At 36.3% G+C, this 26337-nt stretch overlaps 1 protein-coding gene across 2 annotated transcripts in view; it reads right to left on the bottom strand.

Moving 5' to 3' along the window:
- The window catches only part of LOC137619689 (uncharacterized), a 97041-nt gene extending 76689 nt beyond the window's left edge, over positions 1 to 20352 (bottom strand). The window contains exon 1 of one of the 2 annotated variants that reach the window (XM_068349967.1): positions 14399 to 20352. In XM_068349967.1, the coding sequence (XP_068206068.1) occupies positions 14399 to 17777 (3379 nt within the window). In that variant the 5' untranslated portion in view covers positions 17778 to 20352. The remainder of the gene's footprint in view (positions 1 to 14398) is intronic. The other variant, XM_068349966.1, reaches the window with a different exon arrangement.
- Between the last annotated feature and the right edge of the window lie 5985 nt (positions 20353 to 26337).

Here is a 26337-nt window from a genome sequence, read left to right as displayed (position 1 = left end):
TCTCTCTCTCTCAACCAGAAACTTTAATACTATACACCTTCCTCCACCATTTACTCTGGAAGGTGGAATCAGCAGAAGTGTACGTTTCTATAAAGTGGTTTCAGTGCTTGGTTTACGTTTGCTACGTCACAGATCGTTTCCAGTTTACGAGCCACCTGTCAGCCCAGCTCTAAATGACTATCAGCTGATTTTGATATCAATAATTAAGAATCATGGGTTGCAACCGCACCCTTAGAGACCTATCGACATACAAGATAGCTGGTCTGTTCTACAACCCTTACACACAGACACACACACACAGACACACATATATATATATATATATGTGTGTGTGTGTGTGTGGGTGTGTGTGTATATATATATGTATGTATGTATATATATATATATATATATGTATGTATCTAATCAGATGGTCCTACCAGTATTACCTTATGCATCGGAAATTTGCAGCCTTACGAAGTCCTTGGAATATAAGTAAGTTACAACGCACAGAGTTATGAAAAGACTAATGATGGGAATAACACTAAGAAACGGAAAAAAGAATAAAATGGATACGAGAGCAAAGTAAAGTAGAGGATATTCTAACAACTTGTAAGAAAAATAAATGGACATGTGCAGGACTTATAATGCCAATAACAGATAATAGATGGACATCAAAAATAACAGAATGGGTCCACGGAGATTGCAAAAGAAGCAAAGGAAGGCAGAGAAGACGATGGATGGACGAACTAAGAAAATTTGTGGGTGTGGGCAGGCAAAGGCAGACCATAAACAGACGCAACTGGAAGGACATATCGGAGGCTTTTGTTCTGCAGTGGACTAGAAATGGCTGATGATGATGATGATGATGATGAGGATGATGATGGTGCTATATGTCTGTATATCTGTTTGTGTATGCGTTTGTTGTTCTTCACGTAAGTATGCATGTATTGTTCTCTTAAAGGTTTAAAGGCTACTCATGAATGGCAAAGGCATACACTGACCATATTACATATGATCAGCGCCCAAGCCCCCACTCAACCCAAGCTAGGACCAATCAGGGACAGGCAATGGCTGCTGATGTCTCGGCAGATAGACCTATAGGCTCCCCAAACCCGCCATCCTTAGCTCACAAGAATGAGGAGGTTTCAGTGACCAAAGGAACTAACGAGTTTGAGCGGGACTCGAACCCCAGTCTGGCAATCCCCAGGCTAGGACGTTATCACCAGGCCACCAAATAAATTTAAGTTCATGATTGTGGTGGCCGATGTGGTAACGTCCCTGATTGGCGAACACCAGACTGGGGTTCGAGTTCCACTCAAACTCTTTAGTTTCTCTAGTCGCTGAAACCTCACCATCCTTGTTAGCTAATAATGGGGGTTTGGGGAAGTCTATAGGTCTATCTGCTGTGTCTCAGCAGCCATTGCCTGTCCCACCTTGTTCCTAGCTTGGGTGGAGAGGGGGCTTGGGCGTTGATCATATGTATATATGGTCAGTCTGTAGGCCATTGTTCTGCTTGATAGGGCAATGTCACTGTCCCTTGCCTTTGCCATTCATGAGGAGCCTTTAAACCATTAAGAAAACAAGAATATATGTACACTTACGTGCAAAACGACAAACGCAAGCAAAAACAGATGCAGAGATATATAGCATCATCATCAGCCGTTTCCACTCTATTGCATAACTAAGGCCTCAGACATGTTCTTCAATTTGCGTCTGTTTGTTGTCTGCCAATGCCTGACCACACCCGCAAACTTTCTTAATTTGTCCATTCATCCTCTTCTCTTCCTCCCCGTTCTTTTTTTTTTTTTTTTTACTTTGCTTTTTAGCCTCCAGGGACTCATTCTGTCATTCTTAATGTCCATCTATAGCCAATTCTTTTTAGGGAAGCAGATTTACACAGACTTGTAGGGGTGCCCTTTTAGCTTGAAAAGGTTTACTGATCACTGATTGGTTGGACGAGATAATTCTAACCAATCAGATAGCAGGAAACTTTTCCGAGCTAAAAGGGCACCGCTGCGAGTCAGTGCAAATGCGCTTCATTAAAAAAAAAATTGAGTATAGTATCTGTTCCATGCCTCTGCCATTCATGAGCGGGCTTAACAGCCTTTAAAGTGCAGATGTGCATGCACACATAAAAAAGAATAGCTGAATCACCAAGTAAGAGGAGAATGGCTCGCAAAGGGGAACAAAGAACTGGTGCATCAGCAAGTAAGAGAACGGCTCGCACAGGGGAACAAAGAACTGCTGCAGCAAGTAAGAGAATGGCTCGCACAAGGAAACAAAGAACTGCTGCATCAGCAAGTAAGAGAACGGCTCGCACAGGGGAACAGATAAATGCTGCATCAGCAAGTAAGAGGATAACGGCTCGCACAGGGGGACAAAGAACTGCTGCATCAGCAAGTAAGAGGAGAACGGCTCGCACAGGGGAACAAAGAACTGCGGCATCAGCAAGTAAGAGAAGAACGGATCGCACAGGGGAACAAAGAACTGCTGCACCAGCAAGTAGAGGAGAACGGCTCGTACAGTGGAACAAAGAACTGCTGCATCAGCAAATAGAGGAGAACGGCTCGCATAGGGAAACAAAGAACTGCTGCATCAGCAAGTAGAGGAGAACGGCTCGTACAGTGGAACAAAGAACTGCTACATCAGCAAATAGAGGAGAACGGCTCGCATAGGGAAACAAAGAACTGCTGCATCAGCAAGTAGAGGAGAACGGCTCGTACAGGGTAACAAAGAAATGCTGCATTAGCAAGTAGAGGAGAATGGCTCGCACAGGGAAACAAAGAACTGCTGCATCAGCAAGTAAGAGGAGAACGGCTTGCGCAAGGGAACAAAGAACTGCTGCATCAGCAAATAGAACACAGCAAGTAGAGGAGAACGGCTCACACAGGGGAACAAAGAATGCTGAATCAGAGCAAGTAAGAGGAGAACGGCTCACACAGAGGAGCAAAGAAATGGTGAATCAGCAAGTAAGAGGAGAACGGCTCGCACAAGGGAACAAAGAACTGTTGCATCAGCAAGTAGAACACAGCAAGTAGAGGAGAACGGCTTGCACAGGGGAACAAAGAACTGCTGAATCAGAGCAAGTAAGAGGAGAACGGCTCGCACAGGGGAGCAAAGAACTGGTTAATCAGCAAGAAAGAGGTGAACGGCTCGCACAAGGGAACAAAGAACTGCTACATCAGCAAGTAAGAAAACTGCTCGCACATGGGAACAAAGAACTGCTGCATCAGCAAGTAGGGGAGAACGGCTCGCACAGGGGAGCAAAGAATTGCTGCATCAGCAAGTAAGAGGAGAACGGCTCGCACAAGGGGAATCCAGCAACGAGGGAAAATCATCTTTCCAGCCGTAACTCCGACGTTTATCTCCAGCGATGCACAAAATAAACAAGCCAAACTTTTCCACGTAAAATAAACAGATTGTTCAAACTTTCAGCTTGTATTTCCGTAGGTTTTCAGAGTTGCAGAGTTTGTTTAAGTTGATTTTTACACTCGAAGTTGATGTGAAACACCAAAGACGAGACTTTTTTTTTTTTTTTTTTTTTTTTTTTTTTTTTTTTTTTTTTACTTTTCGCCGGGGAGGAAATTAGTGTCTGCCCAGTTTCCGTTGGTTCGTTGGTCCTTTTTTTATTTTTTATTCGTTTCAGTTATTTTCCTTGTTATTAATCCAAGTGAGAGTCTTTTTTTGAGGTGGTTAGATGTATTGTGGTATATATTTTTTTTATTGAAATCATCCATTTTCTTTTAGAGGATAAGTTTAATTCAGTGTTTGATATGTATTTAAAGGTCCAAATTAATTCCTTTGACAAAATCAATTAGCATAATTCTCTTTGTCGAAAATCCCCATTTGAAATGTGTAGGAAAAGTTGTATATTTACATTTAATTAGCTTAAAACAAGTATATATATATATATATATATATACATATATATATATATATATATATACATATATATACATATATATATATATATATATATACATATATATACATATATATACATACATATATATATATATATATATACATATATATATATATATATACATATATATATATATATATAGATAGATAGATAGATATATATATATATATACAGTATATATATATATATATATTATATATATATATATATTTATATATGTACATATATATACATATATATATATTTTATATATATATATATATATATATGTATATGTGTATATATATATATATATATATGTATATATATATATATGTATATATATATAATATTTGTTCAAAAAGGTTCATAAAAGAAACAAAGGAAATATAAATAAATGACTATATTTCGACTAATACACATTAACCCTATACAAGGTGTAAAGTTAAAAATATCCAATGTATATTGGTCGAAATATAGTGATCTATTTATGTTTCCTTTGTTTCTTTTATGGGCCTTTTTGAAGAAACATTATATATATATATATATATATATATATATATATTTAAAAAGACAAGGCAACTATTCTTATCGTACCTCATTTCTTCTATCTGTTTACTATGATTTAAGAAATGTAAACATATCCTTTGATAAGAATATGCACTCGGTGGCCCAGCCTGGACAAAATAGAATGACCAAATCGTAAAACAATTTGAAAAAAATAAAAGTGAAATTTTCTTCAATAATGAGCAAAAGAAACAGCAAAGCCTAACTAGATTCTCTTTTTGTTAGACATAGCAGAAAATTATTTCAACTATCATTAAACAGACGTTGAGTGACGTAATTAAACAGACGTTGAGTGACGCAGTTAAACAGACTTTGAGTGACGCAATTAAACGGGCGTTGAATGACGCAATTAAACAGACGTTGAATGACGCAATCAAACAGACGTTTAGTGACGCAATCAAACAGACGTTTAGTGACGCAATTCAACAGACGTTGAGTGACGCAATCTCGAATTCTTTTCTTTTGACAAAGGATAGCCACTCTGACCTTCTTATGAACTAATGTCAGATGCTTAGGGTTAATTTTAGACTAAACGTCAGACATGGGGGGACCTTTTAAATTCCTTGAGTGTTCTAGAATAGATTTGTTATAATTTTTAATATTGTTGTTGTTGTTGTTGTTGTTGTTGTTGTATAAATTTATTATAATTTTTATTATCTTTGTTATCATCATTATTATTATTATTATTATTATTATTATTATTATTATTATTATTATTATTATTATTATTATTATAAAAAGAAGGCAACCTTTTTTACCCCATACAATTGGAAGTAAGCACGTTAATAGAAAAACATTATTATTATTATTATTATTGTTATTATTATTATTATTATTATTATTATTATTATTATTATTATTATTATTATTATTATTATTTACTAAGCTACAATCCTAGTTGGAGAAGCAGGATGCTAAAGGCTCAAAGGCAACAAAGGGAAAATAGTTCAGTGAGGAAAGGAAACAAAAAGAATTAATTGTAAAAGACTCTTTTTTTTTAATTTACATAGAACGAGAGATCAAATTGGATATGGTCAGATAATTAACCTCGGCCTGAGGGTTATAATGAATGAATGAATGATCACATAATATATATCCATTACTTGATAGATTTTTTTAAATGATGCTTCATGACTTTCATAGTGTATGCCTCAATATTCTATATATACATACATACATACATACATACATATATATATATATATATATATATAATTCATTCCACAAGGTGGTTCATATGTCTAGGAATTCCATAGTTTGCTTTCTCTCTCTCTCTCTCTCTCTCTCTCTCTCTCTCTCCCTTACGGAAAGAAAGCCCTTCTTTTTTTAATCTCTCTCTCTCTCTCTCTCTCTCTCTCTCTCTTACTGGAAGCAAGTCCTTCAATTATCAAACGTCAGTAATACTCTTCACCTATAGCCGCTGCTATGTCCAACCCCCTTCTCTCTCTCTCTCTCTCTCTCTCTCTCTCTCTCTCTCTCTCTCTGTGTTTGCTAGGACTCTTGATTGTAATTAGAACGTCACCTTAAACAAAAGGATCCTCTCGTTCCACTCATTTAGTTTCCTTTGCATCCTTTGCATTCTCTCCTCTTGCATCTTTCTTTTCATCTTTCTTTTCATCTTTCTTTTTAAGAGGAAAGATGAGGCCACCATCATTATATTCCCCCAAGGAGAAGAAAAGCCCTTTGTAGAGAAATTAAAGATAAGATGCCTGATGATTTTTTTCTTCTTCTTCTATTTGCGTGTCTTCCCAATGTCCCGAGGTTTTCATAATTAAAAGGGAGATGGTCCAAGATTCAGACTTTCGGGTTCCATCTGGTTTGGAAGATGAGAAATTACTTTTTTTTGGCATTTTTTATTCTCGCTCTCTCTCTCTCTCTCTCTCTCTCTCTCTCTCTCTCCTTATTCCCAGATTTTTATTTATTTTCATTTTATGGTTTGGAAGATGAGAAATTACTTTTCTCTCTCTCTCTCTCTCTCTCTCTCTCTCTCTCTCTCTTGTTATTTTATTCTGGTCTTCCTTATTCCCGTTTTATCCTAAATTCACTGAAGGAGAAAGGAGATAGAGAGAAATTATCTTTTTTATTTTCCTCTCTCTCTCTCTCTCTCTCTCTCTCTCTCTCTCTCTCTCTCCTTATTCCCGGAATTTTTTATTCATTTTCCTTCCATTATCTTGTCTTTCGGTCGTTTATTCTGGTTCTCCTTATTCTTAATTTAACCGAAGGAGAAAGAGAGATTTTATTTTGTCCTTTCTTTGTGGTTATCTTAAGAGGGAAAAGTTTCAGTGAATTTTTACCTCTTTATTGTTTCAATTTTATCAGCTTAATTATTTTTCTCCTTTCTCTCACTTCCCCTTTCCGTCTCTACTCTGCATTTATTCGTACCGAAAACTTTTAGTTTTATCATGATAAAAACACCATTTTTTTATTCGCATAAAGTTTGAACAGTATTACTGTAAAATTATTTCATTATAATATTGATTTAACCATATAATTACCCTCATTAATCAATCATTATATATTAGATACATTTCTCTATATTAATTACAGTAATATCCTTTGCCTGTTGACGCAAAGGACCTCGGTAGGATTTCGCCAGGCTTCTCTACCTTGAGCTTTTAAATCAATACTTGTTTAGTCGTCTGGATTGACCAAAATCTCCAAAAGAGAATGAAGAGGTAAATTTGAACGTTTGTTGTGGTTATATGAAAATATACACAGATACACTTACATGACTACACACGCACAAACAAAAACACCCGCACACACACACATATATATATATATATATACATATATATATATATATATATATATTTATATATATACATATATATATACATAAATATATATATATATATATATTGTTTGTATGTATATACATATATATATATATATATATAGATGTATATATATATATATATATATATTTACAGAGAGAGAGAGAGAGAGAGAGACTACATTTACATATATACATGCATATGTACATAAATACATATAAATATACTGAATAAATCATGTCAAAATGCATGTTTGTTTATATACATATATATATATATATATATATATATATATATATATACATATATGTATATATATATATATATATATACACCTGAAATACATTCCCTATTACCTCAAGAGAATACATTTTTAAAATATATTCCTAAAATACATTCTAGAAATATATTCCTCATTCAGGCAAATGATATTGAAAATTCAATTTAAACGCCAAAATAAAGTCATCCTTCTAATCTTCCCTCTGTTGAGATATTCATCCCATTATCGACAATAAGGAAGAACAAATGTCTCACTTCTCCTTCGCGTCTAATTTGCCTCCTATCTCCTTCTCGTCTTTCCCCCTCCTGTCCATCAGAACGCCAACGGGTTTTTCCTTCGAGTCATTATCTAAAGATAATTGAATTTCGCGGCCGTTCCAAAGTCCCCTTCTATTATCGATGACTGTTTAATTCTAAATCGAGGTGCGTAAACAGAAAGATAAGTACTTATGAATGGGAGATTGTAATTTCCCCCTCGTTCGGTGTTGATGAACGAGAAGAGAGAGAGAGAGAGAGAGAGAGAGAGAGAGAGAGAGAGAGAGAGAGAGAACTAAAGATTCTCTTCTTTCTCTCTCTCCCTCTCTCTCTCTCTCTCTCTCTCTCTCTCTGAATGGCTATAGGGAAGTATATTGGGAGAAAGGATTCGAGAGAGAGAGAGAGAGAGAGAGAGAGAACCTCACAGAACTTTAAAGAGAGAGAGAGAGAGAGAGAGAGAGAGAGAGAGAGAGAGAGAGAGAGAGAGAGAGAACCTCAGAGAACTTTAAAGATTTTCCCTCTCTCTCTCTCTCTCTCAACTGAGGTTCTCTCTCTCTCTCTCTCTCTCTCTCTCTCTCTCTCTCTCTCTCTCTCTCTCTCATGGCGAAGTATATGAAGTATAGAGAGAGAGAGAGAGAGAGAGAGAGAACTAAAGATTCTCTTCTTTCTCTCTCTCTCTCTCTCTCTCTCTCTCTCTCTCTCTCTCTCTCTCTCTCTGAATGGCTATAGGGAAGTATGTTGGGAGAAAGGAAGCGAGAGAGAGAGAGAGAGAGAGAGAGAGAACCTCACAAAACTTTAAAGAGAGAGAGAGAGAGAACTTTAAAGATTCTCTCTCTCTCTCTCTCTCTCTCTCTGAAAGGATATGGCGAAGTATATGAAGTATATAATGAGAGAGAGAGAGAGAGAGAGAGAGAGAGAGAGAACTAAAGATTCTCTTCTTTCTCTCTCTCCCTCTCTCTCTCTCTCTCTCTCTCTGAATGGCTATAGGGAAGTATATTGGGAGAAAGGAAGCGAGAGAGAGAGAGAGAGAGAGAGAGAGAGAGAGAGAGAGAGAGAACCTCAGAGAACTTTAGAGAGAGAGAGAGAGAGAGAGAGAGAGAGAGAGAGAGAGAGAACCTCAGAGAACTTTAAAGATCTCTCTCTCTCTCTCTCTCTCTCTCTCTCTCTCTCTCTCTCTCTCTGAAAGGATATGGCGAAGTATATGAAGTATATAGTGAGAGAGAGAGAGAGAGAGAGAGAATATGAAACGAGGTTTTAATGAGACTTTAATAAATGGTCGATTGTGTCGAAGCTCGAGGTATCTTTAATGGCCAAGACGAGCTGAGAGGAACGCCAGGAATGAAAGAGAATGTTGGGGGAAGTAAATGAGGCGTTGGTTTTGGGGATGGTATTCTTGGAACCATTATGTCAGGAGATTCCAAAAGCACAGAATGATATTCTTATATTATGAGCACGAGATTATAGCAATTATGGTTCTCCTATGAGTCGTCAAATTTTCATAGGTGTTAAAACATTTTAGAATATGGTAATCTTCTTGAAAATTAATTAGAATTTTTCAGTCTTTTGAACCATTATTTCAGATTTCAAAAGCACAAAATAGTATTCTTTATTATGTGCATGGGATTACAGCAATCATTGTTTTCACAGGGGCTGAAACTATTCTATGATATAGAATTCTTGAAAATTAAATCGAATATTTCAAAGTCTTTGGAACCATTATTGCAGGAGATTCCAAAAGCAAAGAATAATATTCTTATATTATGAGCACGAGATTATAGCAATCATTGTTTTCCTATGAGTCGTCAAATTTTCATAGGTGCTAAAACATTCTATAATATGGAAATCTACTTGAAAATTAATTTGAGTGTTTACTGAAACTATTATATCAAAGTCTTTGGAATAATTATTTCAAAAGATTCCAAAAGTATGACTAATATTCTTTATCGTGAGCATGAGATTATAGCAAGCATTGTTTTCTGATTATTATTATTATTATTATTATTATTATTATTATTATTATTATTATTATTATTATTATTATTATTATTATTACTTGCCAAGCTACAACCCAAGTTAGTAAATCAGGATGCTAAAAGCCCAAGGGCTCCAACAGTGAGGAAAGAAAATAAAAAAAAGTACAAGAAGTTTAAGAACAATAATGATATTGAAATAAATCTTTCATATATAAACTATAAAATCTTGAAAATTACAAGAGGATGAAAACTTCAAAATAACAAGAGGAAGACGAACAAGATAAAATAGTGTGCTCGAGTGTACCCTCAAGCATGAGAACTCTAACATTTTTCCTAACTGCTGAAACATTTTACAATATGGAAATCTTCTTAAAGGCCCGGTCACACCGCACGAACGTTGCTGGAGCGTTCCTTGAACGGTAGGGAGGTGGACCAAACCCTCGAAAATTTAATTTAACGTTTTTACGTTCGGTCTTTATTAGGCTGCTGAACGTAGCAAATCCTCGCATATTTCCTGAGTTTTCTTACACCTCTATTATGGAAGTTGCTAATTTATGCAATAAGGGTATTGGTATACAGGATGTCGAAAAGCGTAGCGGAGTGATATTACAGTCACCAACATGTAAAACATAATAACAAAGTAGGGTAAAAATTACGGTCGCTGTGTCTTGATTAAAATTACGGGGTTTTTATAACAGTTTATTAAAAAAAAAAAAAAAAGCGACTGAAACTTTTCGAGATCCTGTATACCAATACCCTTATTGCATAAATTAGCAACTTCCATAATAGAGGTGTAAGAAAACTCAGGAATTATGCGAGGATTTGCTACGTTCAGCAGCCTAATAAAGACCGAACGTAAAAACGTTAAATTAAATTTTCGAGGGTTTGGTCCACCTCCCTACCGTTCAAGGAACGCTCTAGCAACGTTCGGGCGGTGTGACCGGGCCTTAAGAAATAATTTGAATGTTTCTTGAAACTATTATTTTAAAGTCTTCAGGAATCCATACCTGCTCCAAAGAAAAATCTTCATTATAGCTTATGGATTCTTAACATCGACCTCACATAGAAGTGGGAAAAGATGTAGACAGAGAAGATAGATTACTGATTCTTGGAAGCGTAACTATTCACCTATTTTTTAAACCATGCTAAGAACCCCATCGAAGGATTAACCTTAATCTTAATCGTGTGAAGACAATTTATAACTTTAAATTGGTCAACTAATGACTCTTTGGGTTATTTGCCTATTTTTGCCTTTTTAAAGGTTTATTCTTGGTATCTTTAAGGACAGAAATCAAGATATAACTAAGAATCTTAACGAAATTCCAAACGTGAAAACATACCACTAACTCGACATGATTCTTTCTGCTTTCCTCTACTTTTTTATTTATTTCAAGTCTTTATTTTTCAATCAGGTTGAATCAGGGATGAACCGCTGTAAAAATGGTTCCCTGGCATAAGTTGCTTTCCTTGCTAAACCTTGAAGGTTATCAATATTGTGTGTATCCTCTAAATCCACTGTCTTATTCACTTCTATCATGTATGCACCTTCTAGATCCACTGCCATATAAATTCTATCATGAATGCACCCTTTAAATCCAGTCATATTCACTTCTATCATGTATGCACCTTCTAGATCAACTGTCATATAAATTCTATCATGAATGCACCCTTTAAATCCACTGTCGTATTCACTTGTATCATGTATGCACCTTCTAGATCCACTGCCATATAAATTCTATCATGAATGCACCCTTTAAATCCACTGTCATATTCACTTCTATCATGTATGCACCTTCTAGATCCACTGCCATATAAATTCTATCATGAATGCACCCTTTAAATCCACTGTCATATTCACTTCTATCATGTATGCACCTTCTAGATCCACTGCCATATAAATTCTATCAAGAATGCACCCTTTAAATCCACTGTCATATTCACTTCTATCATGTATGCACCTTCTAGATCCACTGCCATATAAATTCTATCATGAATGCACCCTTTAAATCCACTGTCATATTCACTTCTATCATGTATGCACCTTCTAGATCCACTGCCATATAAATTCTATCATGAATGCACCCTTTAAATCCACTGTCATATTCACTTCTGTCATGTATGCACCTTCTAGATCCACTGCCATATAAATTCTATCATGAATGCACCCTTTAAATCCACTGTCATATTCACTTCTGTCATGTATGCACCTTCTAGATCCACTGCCATATAAATTCTATCATGAATGCACCCTTTAAATCCACTGTCATATTCACTTCTATCATGTATGCACCTTCTAGATCCACTGCCATATAAATTCTATCATGAATGCACCCTTTAAATCCACTGTCATATTCACTTCTATCATGTATGCACCTTCTAGATCCACTGCCATATAAATTCTATCATAAATGCACCCTTTAAATCCACTGTCATATTCACTTCTATCATGTATGCACCTTCTAGATCCACTGCCATATAAATTCTATCATAAATGCACCCTTTAAATCCACTGTCATATTCACTTCTATCATGTATGCACCTTCTAGATCCACTGCCATATAAATTCTATCATAAATGCACCCTTTAAATCCACTGTCATATTCACTTCTATCATGTATGCACCCTCTAAATTCTCTGCCGTCATCACTTATCTTATGCACACATCTTTTAAATCCACTTTCATATTCACATCTCTCATACATACATCTAAATCCACTGTCATATTCACTTCGCTCATGCACGCATCCTGTAAATCCTCTGTCATATTCAATTCTCTCATGCATACATCTAAGTCCACTGTCATATTCACTTCTCTCATGCACAGATCCTCTAAATCCAGTGTCATGTTCACTTCTCTCCTGCACGGAACCCCTAAATCCACTGTCATGTTCACTTCTCTCATGCACAGATCCTCTAAATCTTCTGTCATATTTGCTTCTCTCATGCACGCATCCTGTAAATCCTCTGTCATATTCACTTTTCTCATGCATACATCTAAATCCATTGCCATCTTCACTTCTCTCATGCACGGATCCTCTAAATCCATTGTCATGTTCAGTTCTCTCATGCCCAGATCCTCTATATCCACTGTCAGGTTCACTTCTCTCTTGCACGGATCCCCTAAATCCACTGTCATGTTTACTTCTGTCATGCACAGATCCTCTAAATCCTCTGTCATATTCATTTCTCTCATATACGAATTCTCTAAATCCAGTGTCATATTCACTTCTCTCATTCATGCACCCTCTAATTCCACTGTCATTTTCACTTCTCTCATGCACGCATCCTGTAAATCCTCTGTCATATTCACCTCTCTCATCCATGCACCCTCTAATTCCACTGTCATGTTCATTTCTCTCATGCACGGATCCTCCAAATCCACTGTCATATTCACTTCTCTCATGTATACATCTAAATCCACTGTAATATTTACTTCTCTCATGCATACATCCTCTAAATCCTCTGTCATATTCACTTCTCTCATGCACTCAATCTTACGGATCCAGATTATAAAATCTTTTTCTGCTTAAATGCTTTGTAAAATGTTAGTAAATGTGTGGTTTGAATTGCATCATCTGGTTGCCTTGTATAAGTGAAATCCAACTACTATATTGCTTCATCTCCTTTTTCTTTTTTTCAGAGGCTGTCATAGCGAACCATCTGTCTCCATATAAATATGTCTCCCTACTGGAAACAGTTTAAGGTACATTTGATTGAGCAATACCATTAGTAGTAGTAGTAGTAATAGTAGTAGTAGTAGTAGTAGTAGTAGTAGTAGTAGTAGTAGTAATTGTTTTCGTAGTTTGTCTTGATAATCTTAGACACATAATGATGAGTATAATGATAATTTGGAAAATTAATTCATAAAATCATTGTAGTAAAGTAGTAGTAGTAATTTTTTTCGTAGTTTGTCTTGATAATTTTAGCCCCATAATGATGAGTATAATGATAATTCGGAAAATTCATTCATAAAATTATTGTAGTAATGTATAGCATTTTCTATATACAATATAGTATATTCGGAGAGGAGGTATTACATAATCTCCCTATTTACATTATTTACAAGAAAGTACACTCAATGAAAAGACCATATTACAGTATCCCCCCCCCCCCTCTCTCTCTCTCTCCTCTCCTCTCTCTCTCTCTCTCTCTCTCTCTCTCTCTCTCTCTCTCTCTCTCTCTCTTATCAAAGCTATTTTGAAATCAACCAAAGTAAAAATCTTGTTTCTCGTATATTTAGAGTTGTTGATATTGTATTTATATTATTGAATAATTTGTTTATATATATATATATATATATATATATATATATATATATATATATATATATATGTATATATATATATACTTATATATATATATATATATATATATATATATATATGTATAAGTATATATATATATATACAGTATATATATACATGTATATGAATATATATATATATATATATATATATATATATATATATATATATATATATATATATATATATATAATCTTTCGACTTACCCAAGTATTTATCTGATAGCTATCAGGATAAAAGTTCTCATTATTGTTACTACATTTTAACACTGATGAATTGCTTTGTAGGTTTTTTTTCCTTAGCTTAGCGTGGCCCTGAAATTTCTTTAATAATGCAAACTTTTGGTCATCTACTTACCAGTACAAATTTCTTCTTCTTCGCTTTTAACGTCAGCTGCAATAGTTTGGGTCGGCTGTGGTGTGCTTGGACTCGATCCATAACCGGAGTCAGCTGACTGACAGGCGCTTAATTTTGGATCCTTCCCAGAACCTTGTTCTTTGGTCGTACCTGGTGGTGATGAGCCTGAAGGACTGGGAGTTTTCTTCAGATCCTCCGTTGACCTCGGCTTCAGCGGTCTCTTAGGCCTTTCAGTCTTCTTCGACCCTTCTTCGTCCTCGTCATCGTCGTCCTCCTCCTTCTGCTGCTGTTGAGCGGCGGGCGCTGCTGGCTTTCTGAATTTCTTAACCACCTTCAGCTCCGGGAGCTTTCCGATTGGTTTTTCGTTCTTCTCCTCCGGGGGAGCTTTGGGTTTGACTGGTTTCTTCAATACGTTCCTGGCCTGAAGGAATTGATCCCCATTCTTTGGAGGGACGAGTTGCGTTATGGGTCTCTTCCATAACTTCTTGTTTGGATCGTCCGGGGTCGTAGGTTCTTCTATCTTTTCTTCTGCTGTCTGTGCGGTGCCAAGGGCTTTCTTGACGGGTCTCTTCAATATCTTGCGAGCGTTCAAGAGCTCCACGTTGCCTATCTTATTCTCTTGTTGTTGAGGAGTTGGTCCTACTTGGCGGGGTCTCTTCAGTGCTTTTTTGCCAGGTGTTGTCGCATCGTTTGGCAACTCGGCTTGTTTATCTTCCCTGTCTTCTGATATATTTTCATCCTTGTTTACCTCTGCTATCTGGGTCTCTTTGCTTGCTACATCTTCCCTCACGGCCTCTTCGTCTGCAGAAGTGCTTACTTCTTTAGTTTCAGTAATATTCTCGTTTATTATGATTTCTTTTTTCTTAGAACTTAGTTTTTTGTCTAATGAAATTGTATTGGCTCCGTCACTAACCTTTGACAAACCCCTTATTGAAGTTTTAACCACTGCTACATTTCTTTCCCCCTCCTTATCATCTATATCATTTCTTTCTCCTTCTTTATCATCACTCAAAACTACATTATTTCTATCATTTTCTCTGTCCTTATCTTCATCCTTTTTCAGAAGAGGAGAAGCATTGTTTGCGGGAACATCTTCCTTCTTCCCAGACAGTTTCGATTTGACAGCAATTTCATCTTTATGGCCTTGAGTGATCTGCTCTCTCGACTTCTTACTTGTCTTTAATTCAACAGAGACGTCGCTCCGAGACTTTTCTCCCAAGAGCTTTTCCTTTTTATCGTCAGGTAAAGATTTTTCGGGTCTGGACGACTTAATTTCTTTCCCGGTGTGAGATGTCGAATCAGGCTGGTGATCGGAAGTTTCGATGTCTCTCCTCGTCGAAGAAGTTTTGCTACTATTCTTTTTATTTATCTTGCGAAGAGCATCAGCCGACTCAGACGCCTTCTCGAAGTCGAGGACTTTTTCTTCGGGGGCGGTCGGTCTCTCGGGATAGGTGTCTGATGGAGACGCAACCGAAGAGACTTTTATCTTGGGAGGGATCTCCTCCTTTGGTGTCGCCTCCACCACCTCCCCCTCCACAGCGGGTTCTTTCTTAACTTTCTTTTTTAGTTTGGGGATCTTCGAAATTGGTTTTTCTCCCTTTTCTTTGGCCCTATCGCTCTCTGGCTCTAACTTGCTTTGTGTGTCTTTAAGGGGCGATTTATAATTTTCCGTCAGTTCTTTCTTCTCTAACGGTTGGCCTTTCTCGGTATTTTCCTTCACCTTTTCTGTCTCGGTAGGCGTTCTCGGGTGAGATTCGTTTTCTTCATCGGAAGTTAAGTTACTATATACTAGACTAGGTGATAAAAGAGACAGACTGCTCTTTTTGCTGGTTTCCTTTGAGTGACGTTTTTCTTCATTTTCTCCCCCACCTGACTTTGTTGATTTTTCCTTAGACTTTTTAAGTTTGTTTGATTTATTTGTACCGAAAATAAGATCAGACGAAAGAACTGAGCTGTTGTCTTTGACACTTAACTCCTTCTTTGGCGATCCCGTTGATGGGGTCATGTCACTTACTGGTGATTTGCGACTCTCCCTACTGGACTTCCTCCCAGAGCTCTTTTTCTTTTTCTCCCGCCCCTTTGTGGACACTTGCTTCTTCACAAATCTTTTCAGCTGGCCAACGATAGTCTTGCCTTCATCGGAATGATCACCAGCGCTCTCGTCCTGCTTGTCCAAGTCTTTGTTTTTCCATGAATCCGAAGGTGTTTTGTTACCCTGCACAAGCTCCTTCATCTCCTCGTCGGACTCGATGTCAACATCAGGATGGAGGACGGCTGCGATGATGGCGTCTTTGACTTCTTCGACGTTCTCCAGCTCTTTTTTCTTGGCCGCCATCGTCGTTGCCCGCAAGAGCCTGGAGGCAACATCTCCTTCATCGTCAAAGGAACTTTGTGGACTCATCGCCGCTCGCAATTCCGCCAGAGATTTCTTTCGCGGCTGAGTTGGCGGAAGTGTTTGCTCCATCGCGGGACTACTTGACCCGCTTCCAGAAGCAGCGGAGGGATATGCGCGCGATGAGGAGACCAATGGACTGGATGATGAAGGTGTGGTGGTAGATGTGGTTGTCGGTACCACTGGGGAAGTTGTTGCCTCTTTAATATCATTATCTTCGTATAGACGTTTTCTAGGGACGTATTCGTAAGGATCTGGCTTTTTCTCCTTATCGGTATATTTTTCGATGAGCCTTTGAGCAATAGTCTTGATAGTCTTGTCTTTCACCACAAAAGGGTCTTCTGCTTCCAGTCTTTTTATGGTTAGTCGTACCACGTGTCTACTGCCTCGAGTCAGGGCGTTGTTTTCTTCATTGAACTCAAATCCCGGCGTAACTTTCGGCTTGACAGTCGTGTTGATATCTCGCGTGTCAATTTCCCTCGGGCGGTAATCCTTCCCTCTGTTCACTTTTGACAGGTACTGGCTAGCGAAGATGGACACGCCCCCCGACTTCCCGCAGTACTTGCGTTCCTCGACCTTGGGTTTTGGCGGGAGATAAGGGAAGACTCGGCTCTTCTCATCCGGCGAGTTGAAGTTCTTCAACATGGAAGCCGTGTTTCCAGCCAGGAGAGCTGAGTTGGAGCTCGACTTCTTGAGTTTGAGCTCGAGCAACGTTTGGCTCTCGGGAATGTTGTCTGACGAATTGTACCTCCCGACGAGGTAATTCGTGGTCTTCAGAGACGGGATTTCGTCAGCTGCGGAGAGTTTGGACATGCCATAGCCACCTGCTTTGTAGCCCTTGAGGGTACACGTGGTGGAGGTGTCCGCTCCGCAGTATTTGGAGGGGATGTAGCAGCTCGGAGACGAGGGCGTGGAGCTGCTAACGTTGCTCCTTGGGTAAGGGCGGACGGCGTAGGAAGTTTGACTCAAGTATGGTGAGACAGGCATCTTGAATGGACTGAATTCGACTCTCGAATGAAATATACTTCAGAAGCAATACAAACGTTCGTTTAGATCGATGTTCTGTTTTTATAATAATTTATTGTTAATTTTTTCTCACCGCTTATTTATTTACTTATTTTCTTTCCTCACTGGGCTATTTTTCCTTGATGGAGCCCTGAATGAAATATGCTTCAAAATCAGTACAAACGTTCGTTTAGATTGATGTTGTTTTTAGAGTATTTTATTGTTTTATTGTTATTTTTTTCTTATCGCTTATTTCCTTATTTCCTTTCCTCAGTGCTATTTTCCCTGTTGGAGCCGTTGGGCTTATAGCATCTTGCTTTTCCAACTAGGGTTGTAGCTTGACTAGTAATAATACTAATAATAATCTTGAATCGGAACTAAAAACTTAACCTTATAATATGCAAACAAAGAATATTTTCACGTAATTTTCTTAAGACTAGTGTTTGTTTTTCTCACTCAACAATAATATATTCTAAATCTAGTATCACAACGAATATAATTCCAACAAATAGATATATCACATACTCTCTTCTTTCACTTACATCTCATAACATTTTTTTGTCACAACATTTGGAAACACTGGTCCACAACCTTGTATGTTTACAGCTTTGAAATCTATATACAAAACTTAAAAGGTTATCTGTATAAGGTAAAACAGTTGTAGATTATCTATATAGATATAAAGTTTTATTCTTGATTATGAATAGAAACAGGTTGGTGTTTATATATTGTTTATATAGTTTCCCAACTTATATTTTCATATAACATTTATTATCTTCTCTTCTCTTTCTTTGGTCAGTTCGTTAAGTATCAAACCCTCCGAGAAATTTGCTTTTCAAGATATTCACATCACTGTATTCTATTTTAGCTAGACTTTATCATATGGGAATTAGATTTCATTGAAAATATGTTTTTAATTATTAAATTTCCCTTTGGTTATAAGTATATTTTTATTTTGACAGTCTTTTTTTCTTACTTTTCAAGATATTTTCCTCACTGTTGTTTATTTTAGCTACACTTTATCATATGGGAATTGTATTCCATTGAAAATATATAGGTAATTATAGAATTTTCCTTTATAATAAGTATATTTTTTGGACAGTCTTTCTTTTTTAATTCGACTAACAAATACAAGATTAAATAAGTACCAGCCTTATTATACTTGTATTCCCTTCTCGTAAACGTCAATATATTAAGCTTTTATAACTTTTCAACATTTTTTTTTCGCTTCTAAATATATCTCCCCTCGCCAGCTCAGGGTAAGAACTCTGATAATAATAGTAAAGGTTTATATTACTATATTACATCAGTATGTCGTTTTAATTCATATTTTCGTTTCTATTTATAAACCTTTCTTTCGTATTATCCACCGTATATATATTCTTTCTTTTTATCCTCTCTATTTACCTTCTCCTTTCTTATTTTCCACTGTGCCGAGTTAACCAAATAATTATTGAAACTTGCTTTACAGTCCATATGCACTTAACTTATACTATGATATATATAGATTCCATACGGTATATTGTTTTATTTTAATTAATCAACTATAGCTTTATCAAGATTTTTCAACTAGATTTCTATTGATTAAGTGAATTTTTAATTGACAAACCAAGTTTGACGTAACAATCATATATGTAATTACGTTTGTCATTAAGACAATGTATTCGTCTTTTCCCTATAGCATTCGCTATCACTTTTTATTCCCTTGTATATTTTATATTCTCTTTCGACGTTGCAAAATCACTTGAGCACTTTTAATCTATTTGTCCCACTTTCTTCGAATGTAAGCAAAGGATATGACACTCCTACTTTTTTAATCTACTTTTCATAAAGAAGCTTCCCACTTCACTTATTCGTAAGTTCACCTATGAGTTCCTTAGGTTTTCGCTCTAACTTTAATTCGTTTCGCTCGGATGAAGACTCTTCGTTGTACTTCCCTTCGATTTCAGAGGATTCCGTGAAATGTCTTCAGATTTCTTGAAGTGCCCACAAATTTCGTGAGATGTCTTTAGATTCCGTGAGTGTCCTCAAATTTCGTGAAATGTCTTCAGATTCCGTGAGTGTTCTCAAATTTCGTGAAATGTCTTCAGATTCCGTGAGTGTTCTCAAATTTCGTGAAATGTCTTCAGATTTCGTGGTGTCCTCAAATTTCGTGAAATGTCTTCAGATTTCATGAAGTGTCTTTAAATCCTTCGAAGTTACTTTCTCGGTAAACTGTTTAACATTCATGAAAAAGTCGTTCGTATAATTAGGTTAGAAGCACTGTATTACACTTTGCCTTTACGTGAGAAGCATTTACGTCGAGCCTTACATATCCTTAAACTGTGTTTCGTTCGCTTTATTGTATTGTATAGTATATATCACTAAAGTGGATTTTAAATCCTTTGCGCTTCACGTCAAAAACATTTCCCCCAACAGTATAAAAGTCTCACAGCGATTGCAACACATTCACACTATTTCTCGAGTGCCCCTCGGTTCCCCGCGGCATCCTCTCTCCCCCGAAACTGACTCTTCTCTGGGGGGGCCATTTTAGAGCGACCCACAAACCCTTTAACTGTCCAATGGGGTATGAGGCCTGCCCCATCCCCCCCCCCCCTTGGAAGTGCCCAGAACAGACGAGGGTAGGAAGGGGAATGCCAAGATGAGGTTCGTGGTGCCATGGCGCTATGTTGGAGTCACGGAGACATTGCGAGTTTAGGAAACAGTTTAGGGGGGGATGAGGGGAGATTGGGGATGAGGGAGGATTGGGGGAGGGGGTCATCTGGTTGGGAAGGGGGACAAATCACCCTGGTGCCAAAGGGAAAGCGCTGGTGTCAAGAAAGGTTTAACTGAGTTACGGTGCCAAAAGGAAGAGGAGGGGTGGTACCACTGGCGTCTGGGGCAGGGATATAAAGGGGGGTAGATACGTAAAGAATATTGTGATAACGACGGAGAAATGTTTACTGATTGAGAGAAATGGGGAGACGAGGAAGATTTGGTAATGGTGATGACTCCCAAATAAAGATACATTGCTTAGATGCTGGAGGAAAGTAATAAAAAAAATATAGAACTACTTTCTTTGATAAAAATGGGTAAACCGATTTGTTTTGCTGTATATACAAAGAGAGAACAGTATTCTTTTATAATGATACTTAAGTAAGACGAAATACTAAAGGTAAATGGGGGAAATTAGGACAAAGTCCGTCACAGAATTAGAATGATAATCTGAAAATGAGAGCACCAAGAATGGTGTCTAACAACGAAGACATTTTCAAAGAGGATTGGCTTATCAAAACATTAAATGTGAAGTTAGAGAAATAGGTGAGAAAAACTAATTGCAAATGTTATTTAAGAGAGAGAGAGAGAGAGAGAGAGAGAGAGAGAGAGAGAGAGAGAGAGAGAGAGAGCACTAAGACTAGTGTCTAACAACGAAGACATTCTCAAGAACGATTGGCAAATCAAAAAAAATAAATATGAAGATAGAATTAGGTGAGACAATCTAATTAAGAATGTTTTACCAACTGACAGAGAGAGAGAGAGAGAGGAGAGAGAGAGAGAGAGAGAGAGAGAGAGAGAGAGAGAGAGTCAGTAGACCAATTAAAGAGATAAGACTAAGGGTTGTAGAGTTAGAGAAAACAGCTCTTTTTAAGAGAGATGTTTCTGCCAGCCAGCATCCAAGAACTACGAATAGGATGACCGGAAGGGATAGAGAATGATGTTCTTTAAATAAAAACGTCAAGGAGATAGAAAAAGAAGAGAGAAAAGCAATAAAGTAATAAGTAGGAGAAATGCTGAAGGAAGCCGATAGCTCGGATTGAGATTGATCGTGGAATCCGTAGAATGGATCAAGTTGGATTACCAGGAAATGGGTCATTGGGTGAAATATCATCCTGTTGGATCAAAAATGGCGTCCAGTTGGATGTTTTGAGATGGTTGTGAAGTGTGTTTAAGTATATTTCAGGTATGATAACGTTAAGATTATATCAAAGACGTATTATCTTCGTCATTGATTAAATGTAACTATGTATTACCTAAACGAAATGATTTACATAGGAAAATCTATGAATAAATGTTAATATCGATAATCAAGTCTACAAATAAACATGTGAAAGGAAAGGCAAAGACGCATTATCTTCGTAATTGATTAAATATAACTATATGGTCATCATAGTAATATATAGGGAGTGAGTATTCAGTATCTTACCTAAACATGTTGACTTATATGATAAATTTGAGGTATCATAACTTTAAAATTATTTAAAACACGTATTATCTTCGTATTTAATTAAACGTGACAAGTATACGATAGTAATTTATAGGGAGTGAGTATTATCATTATTATTATTACTAGCCAAGCTACAACCCTAGTTGGAAAAGCAAGGTGCTATAAGCCCAAGGCCTCCAATAGGGAAAAATAGCCCAGTGAGGAAAGGAAATAAGGAAATAAATAAATGATGAGAATAAATTAACAATAAATCATTCTAAAAACAGTAACAACGTCAAACATATTGACTTAGTTGAGAAAATCTATGTATAAATGTTGTTGTCGATAAGCAAATACACAAATAAAAATGAGAGAGAGAGAGAGAGAGAGAGAGAGAGAGAGAGAGAGAGAGAGAGAGAGAGAGAGAGAGAGAGAGAGAGAGGACATTGCAAGCTCGGTTGGCACCACAACTTTTTGGCTCCTGTGAGTGTGTGAAGCCAGCAATCTTTGCCAGGTGGATTAAAATAGTTTAGCGAAGCTGACAGGTGAGGAGCAACGTTGGTTGTTGGGATTGGGAGATGACGGTGTTTATATATGGAGGGCGAGGATAATAGAGGAGAATATCCAAGGATTAATCGGTGTCGGGATACGTAAGGATAAACTAACAATAGGCAAAGGTACCTGTACCTGCGTATGAATGGATAGAGAACGATATAATGAGATGCTGTTTTGGGATATAAGATGTTTTATTTGCGAGGATAATAGAAGAGAATATCCAAGGATTAATCGGTGTCAGGATACATAAGGATAAAACTTACAATTCTGTTGGGTATTCGTGTACAAGGGGCAAAGGTACCTGTACTTACGTATGGGTGGATAGAGGACTGTGTAATGGGATGCTGTTTTGGGATATAAGATATTTTGTTGGCAAGGATAATAGAGGAGAATATCCAAGGATTAATCGGTGTCAGGATACATAAGGATAAAACTAACAATTCTGTTCAGTATTCCTGTACAATGGGCAATGGTACCTGTACTTACGTATGATTGGATAGAGGACTGTATAGTGAGATGCTGTTTGGGATATAAGATATTTTGTTAGCGAGGATAATAGAAGAGAATATCCAAGGATTAATCGGTGTCAGGATACATAAGGATAAAACTAACAATTCTGCTCAGTATTCCTGTACAATGGGCAAAGGTACCTGTACTTGCGTATGGATAGATAGAGGACGTATAATGGGATGCTGTTTTGGGATATAATATATTTTGTTATCGAGGATAAAAGAAGAGAATATCCAAGGATTAATCGGTGTCAGGATACATAAGGATGAAAGAAATCAGGATGCTTCGGACTGCATGTATATCAACTAACAACTTTTATTCAGTGTTCCTGTACAATAGTAAAAGAGACCTGTACTTATGTATAGGTTAATAGAGAACGCTTTAATGAGATGTTTGGGATATGAGATGTTTTGTAATTCAACATCTTGGAGTAAAGATCATGAGGTTACAAAACGGATAATTGACATCATTGTAAGATACAAAAGGGATTGGACGTGAACATACATCAGTATTAAAGGACGAGACCTCGAAAAGAAGATTAATATTCACTGCACTTGAGAAAAATTTAGAACTACATGTATTGCTGGATATTAAGATTATGTAACATGACGCGGTGAACTTTATAAGTTCAAACTTGCAACAAATGTTTTTCATGTTGAACAGGCTCACATAAATCTTTTTAAAGTCTATATATTAATTATCTGTTTTAATGTTGTTAATGTTCTTTTAGATTTTTATTTACATTTTTTCACTACTTTTGATATCATTTATTTATTTCCTTATTTCCTTGCCACACTGGGCTTAGGATTGTAGCATCTTGCTTTTCCAACTAGGGTTGCAGGTTAGCTATTAATAATAATAATAATAATAATAATAATAATAATAATAATAATAATAATAATAATAATAATGATAATAATAATATGTCGTAGGATGGGAGGCTGTGATACGGTAGAGGCGTTGGCGAAAATAACAGAAAGAATAAACAGACCTCGCTTGTGTTATTTTGAATGGGTGACATACTGGGCAATAGAATAAAAATGAATGGAATAATGGGACATAAAGAAAAATACTTTAACTAAGTATATAAAAACTGGAGAAACACGATGGAAATATATTTCCTTGTAGTTGAAGACTAGCCTGTATTTTAGTTCGTAGCTATCACTTTCTAATTTGGTTACCCCTGAACACAAGATTTTAAAGTGTGATTATATTTTTTATTATTCTGCCAAAGATGAACGAATAGTAAAATAAGTAATAGGGTAAAAGCTAATGTTAGTCCTGTGAATATAGTGCCAATTCGTTCGTATTTACACAGCTTTGGATTTTCATATATATATATATATATATATATATATATATATATATATATATATATGTATATATATCTATATATAATATATATATATATATATATATATATATATCGTATATCCCTTTATTTGAGTGAAGATACCTTAACATGGTGAAAGGGTTTGTGTATGCCATGGCCAGCAAAGCTGTACTAGTCAGGGCCCCCATACTAGGCTGGTTTGCTCTGAGCGTGCTGTGAGTGTTCAGACAAATATTTCCTACAGACCAAAGTCTCCCACCATCACCAATCGGCACTGATCAGTGTGGTGAGGAAAACATGCCAAACCCCAGACATGAATAAGGACATGGCTGAGGCCTTTGTACTGCAGTGGATAGAACAGGCACAAATATAATCAACTCTTTTTAGTGAGGCAGATTTGCATAGATTCGCAGGGGTGCCCTTTTAGCTCAGAAAAGTTTCCTGCTCGCTGATTGGTTGGACAAGATCATTCTAACCAATCAGATAACAGGAAACATTTCCGAGATAAAAGGGCACCGCTGCGAGTCAGTGCAAATGCGCCTCATTAAAACAAATTGAATATAGTTGTTTTTGATTGTGTTATATATATATATAATATATATATATATATATATATATATATAGATAGATAGATAGATATATATATATATATATATATATATATATATATATATATATATATATATATAAGGAGATATATTTTCCGCAGCTTTTCCATCAAGAGGTACCGGAGTGAGCTTGCCAAAACAGGCACCAATTGTTGATGTTTGTTGTTGCGTGTATATATTATATATATATATATATATTATATATATATATATATATATATATATTACATATATATATATATATATAAACACCCACAAGGAGCTTTATAATTCAAAGCTTTTCCATCAAGAGGTACCGGAGTTGGCTTGCCAACCAACTTGGCATAAATTCCCAACTGGATAACCAGACAACAGTCTTAATTAAAGGAGGATTCAGATGCAACTTCCCTTGTGTTACATAATGACTGGCGCGGCTGTTGAAATAAACAAGGGAAGGGGACGTGGTCCCCCTAGACAGGGCTATCTGGGATAAATCTAGTTCTCTGGGACAGGTGTAAACTTTCTTGTTATTTCCCAAGTCGATTTTCTTTATTTGTAAATAGTTTGTTTTGATCTGAAACAGGATAATATGTAGCTAGTTTTATGATTTATTAAATATGATTCAATTTTACCTTTTCAGTAGTTACAGCAGTTGGAAAACAAACGCAGGGTTAAAACTTAGTCTTAGAGTAATTGTAAACTTTTTTATTATTTCTTAAATAGATTTCCTTTATTGGGACATAGTTTATTTTTGTCTGAAATATGATGATATGAAGCTAGTTTTACGATTTATTAGATATGATTTGATTTTACCTTGTCAGGAAGTTAACCCAGGGTTGAGAATTAGTCGTAAGGTAATTGAAAACTTTTTAATTACTTCCCAAATCGATTTTCTTTATTTGTAAATAGTTTATTTTGGTCTGAAATATGATAAATGGAAACTAGTTTTAAGATTTATTAAATATGATTTAATTCTACCATGTCAGTAGTAGAGCCAGTTATTATTATTATTATTATTATTATCATTATTATTATCATTATTACTAGCCAAGCTACAACCCTAGTTGGAAAAGCAAAATGCTATAAGCCCAAGGGCTCCAATAGGGAAAAATAGCCTAGTGGGGAAAGGAAATAAGGAAATAAATAAGTGATGAGAACAAGTTAACAATAAATCATTCTAAAACAGTAACAACGTCAAAGCAGATATGTCATATATAAACTATTAACAATGTCAAAAACAGATATGTCATATATAAACTATAAAAGACTCATGTCAGCCAGGTCAACAAGAAATATTTGCTCCAACTTTGAACTTTTAAAGTTCTACTGATTCAACTACCTGATTTGGAAGATCATTCCACAACTGGGTAACAG

The sequence above is a fragment of the Palaemon carinicauda genome, chromosome 26 (assembly GCF_036898095.1).
Source record: "Palaemon carinicauda isolate YSFRI2023 chromosome 26, ASM3689809v2, whole genome shotgun sequence".
NCBI lineage: Eukaryota > Metazoa > Arthropoda > Malacostraca > Decapoda > Palaemonidae > Palaemon > Palaemon carinicauda.
This window is presented reverse-complemented; position numbering and strand designations above follow the sequence as displayed.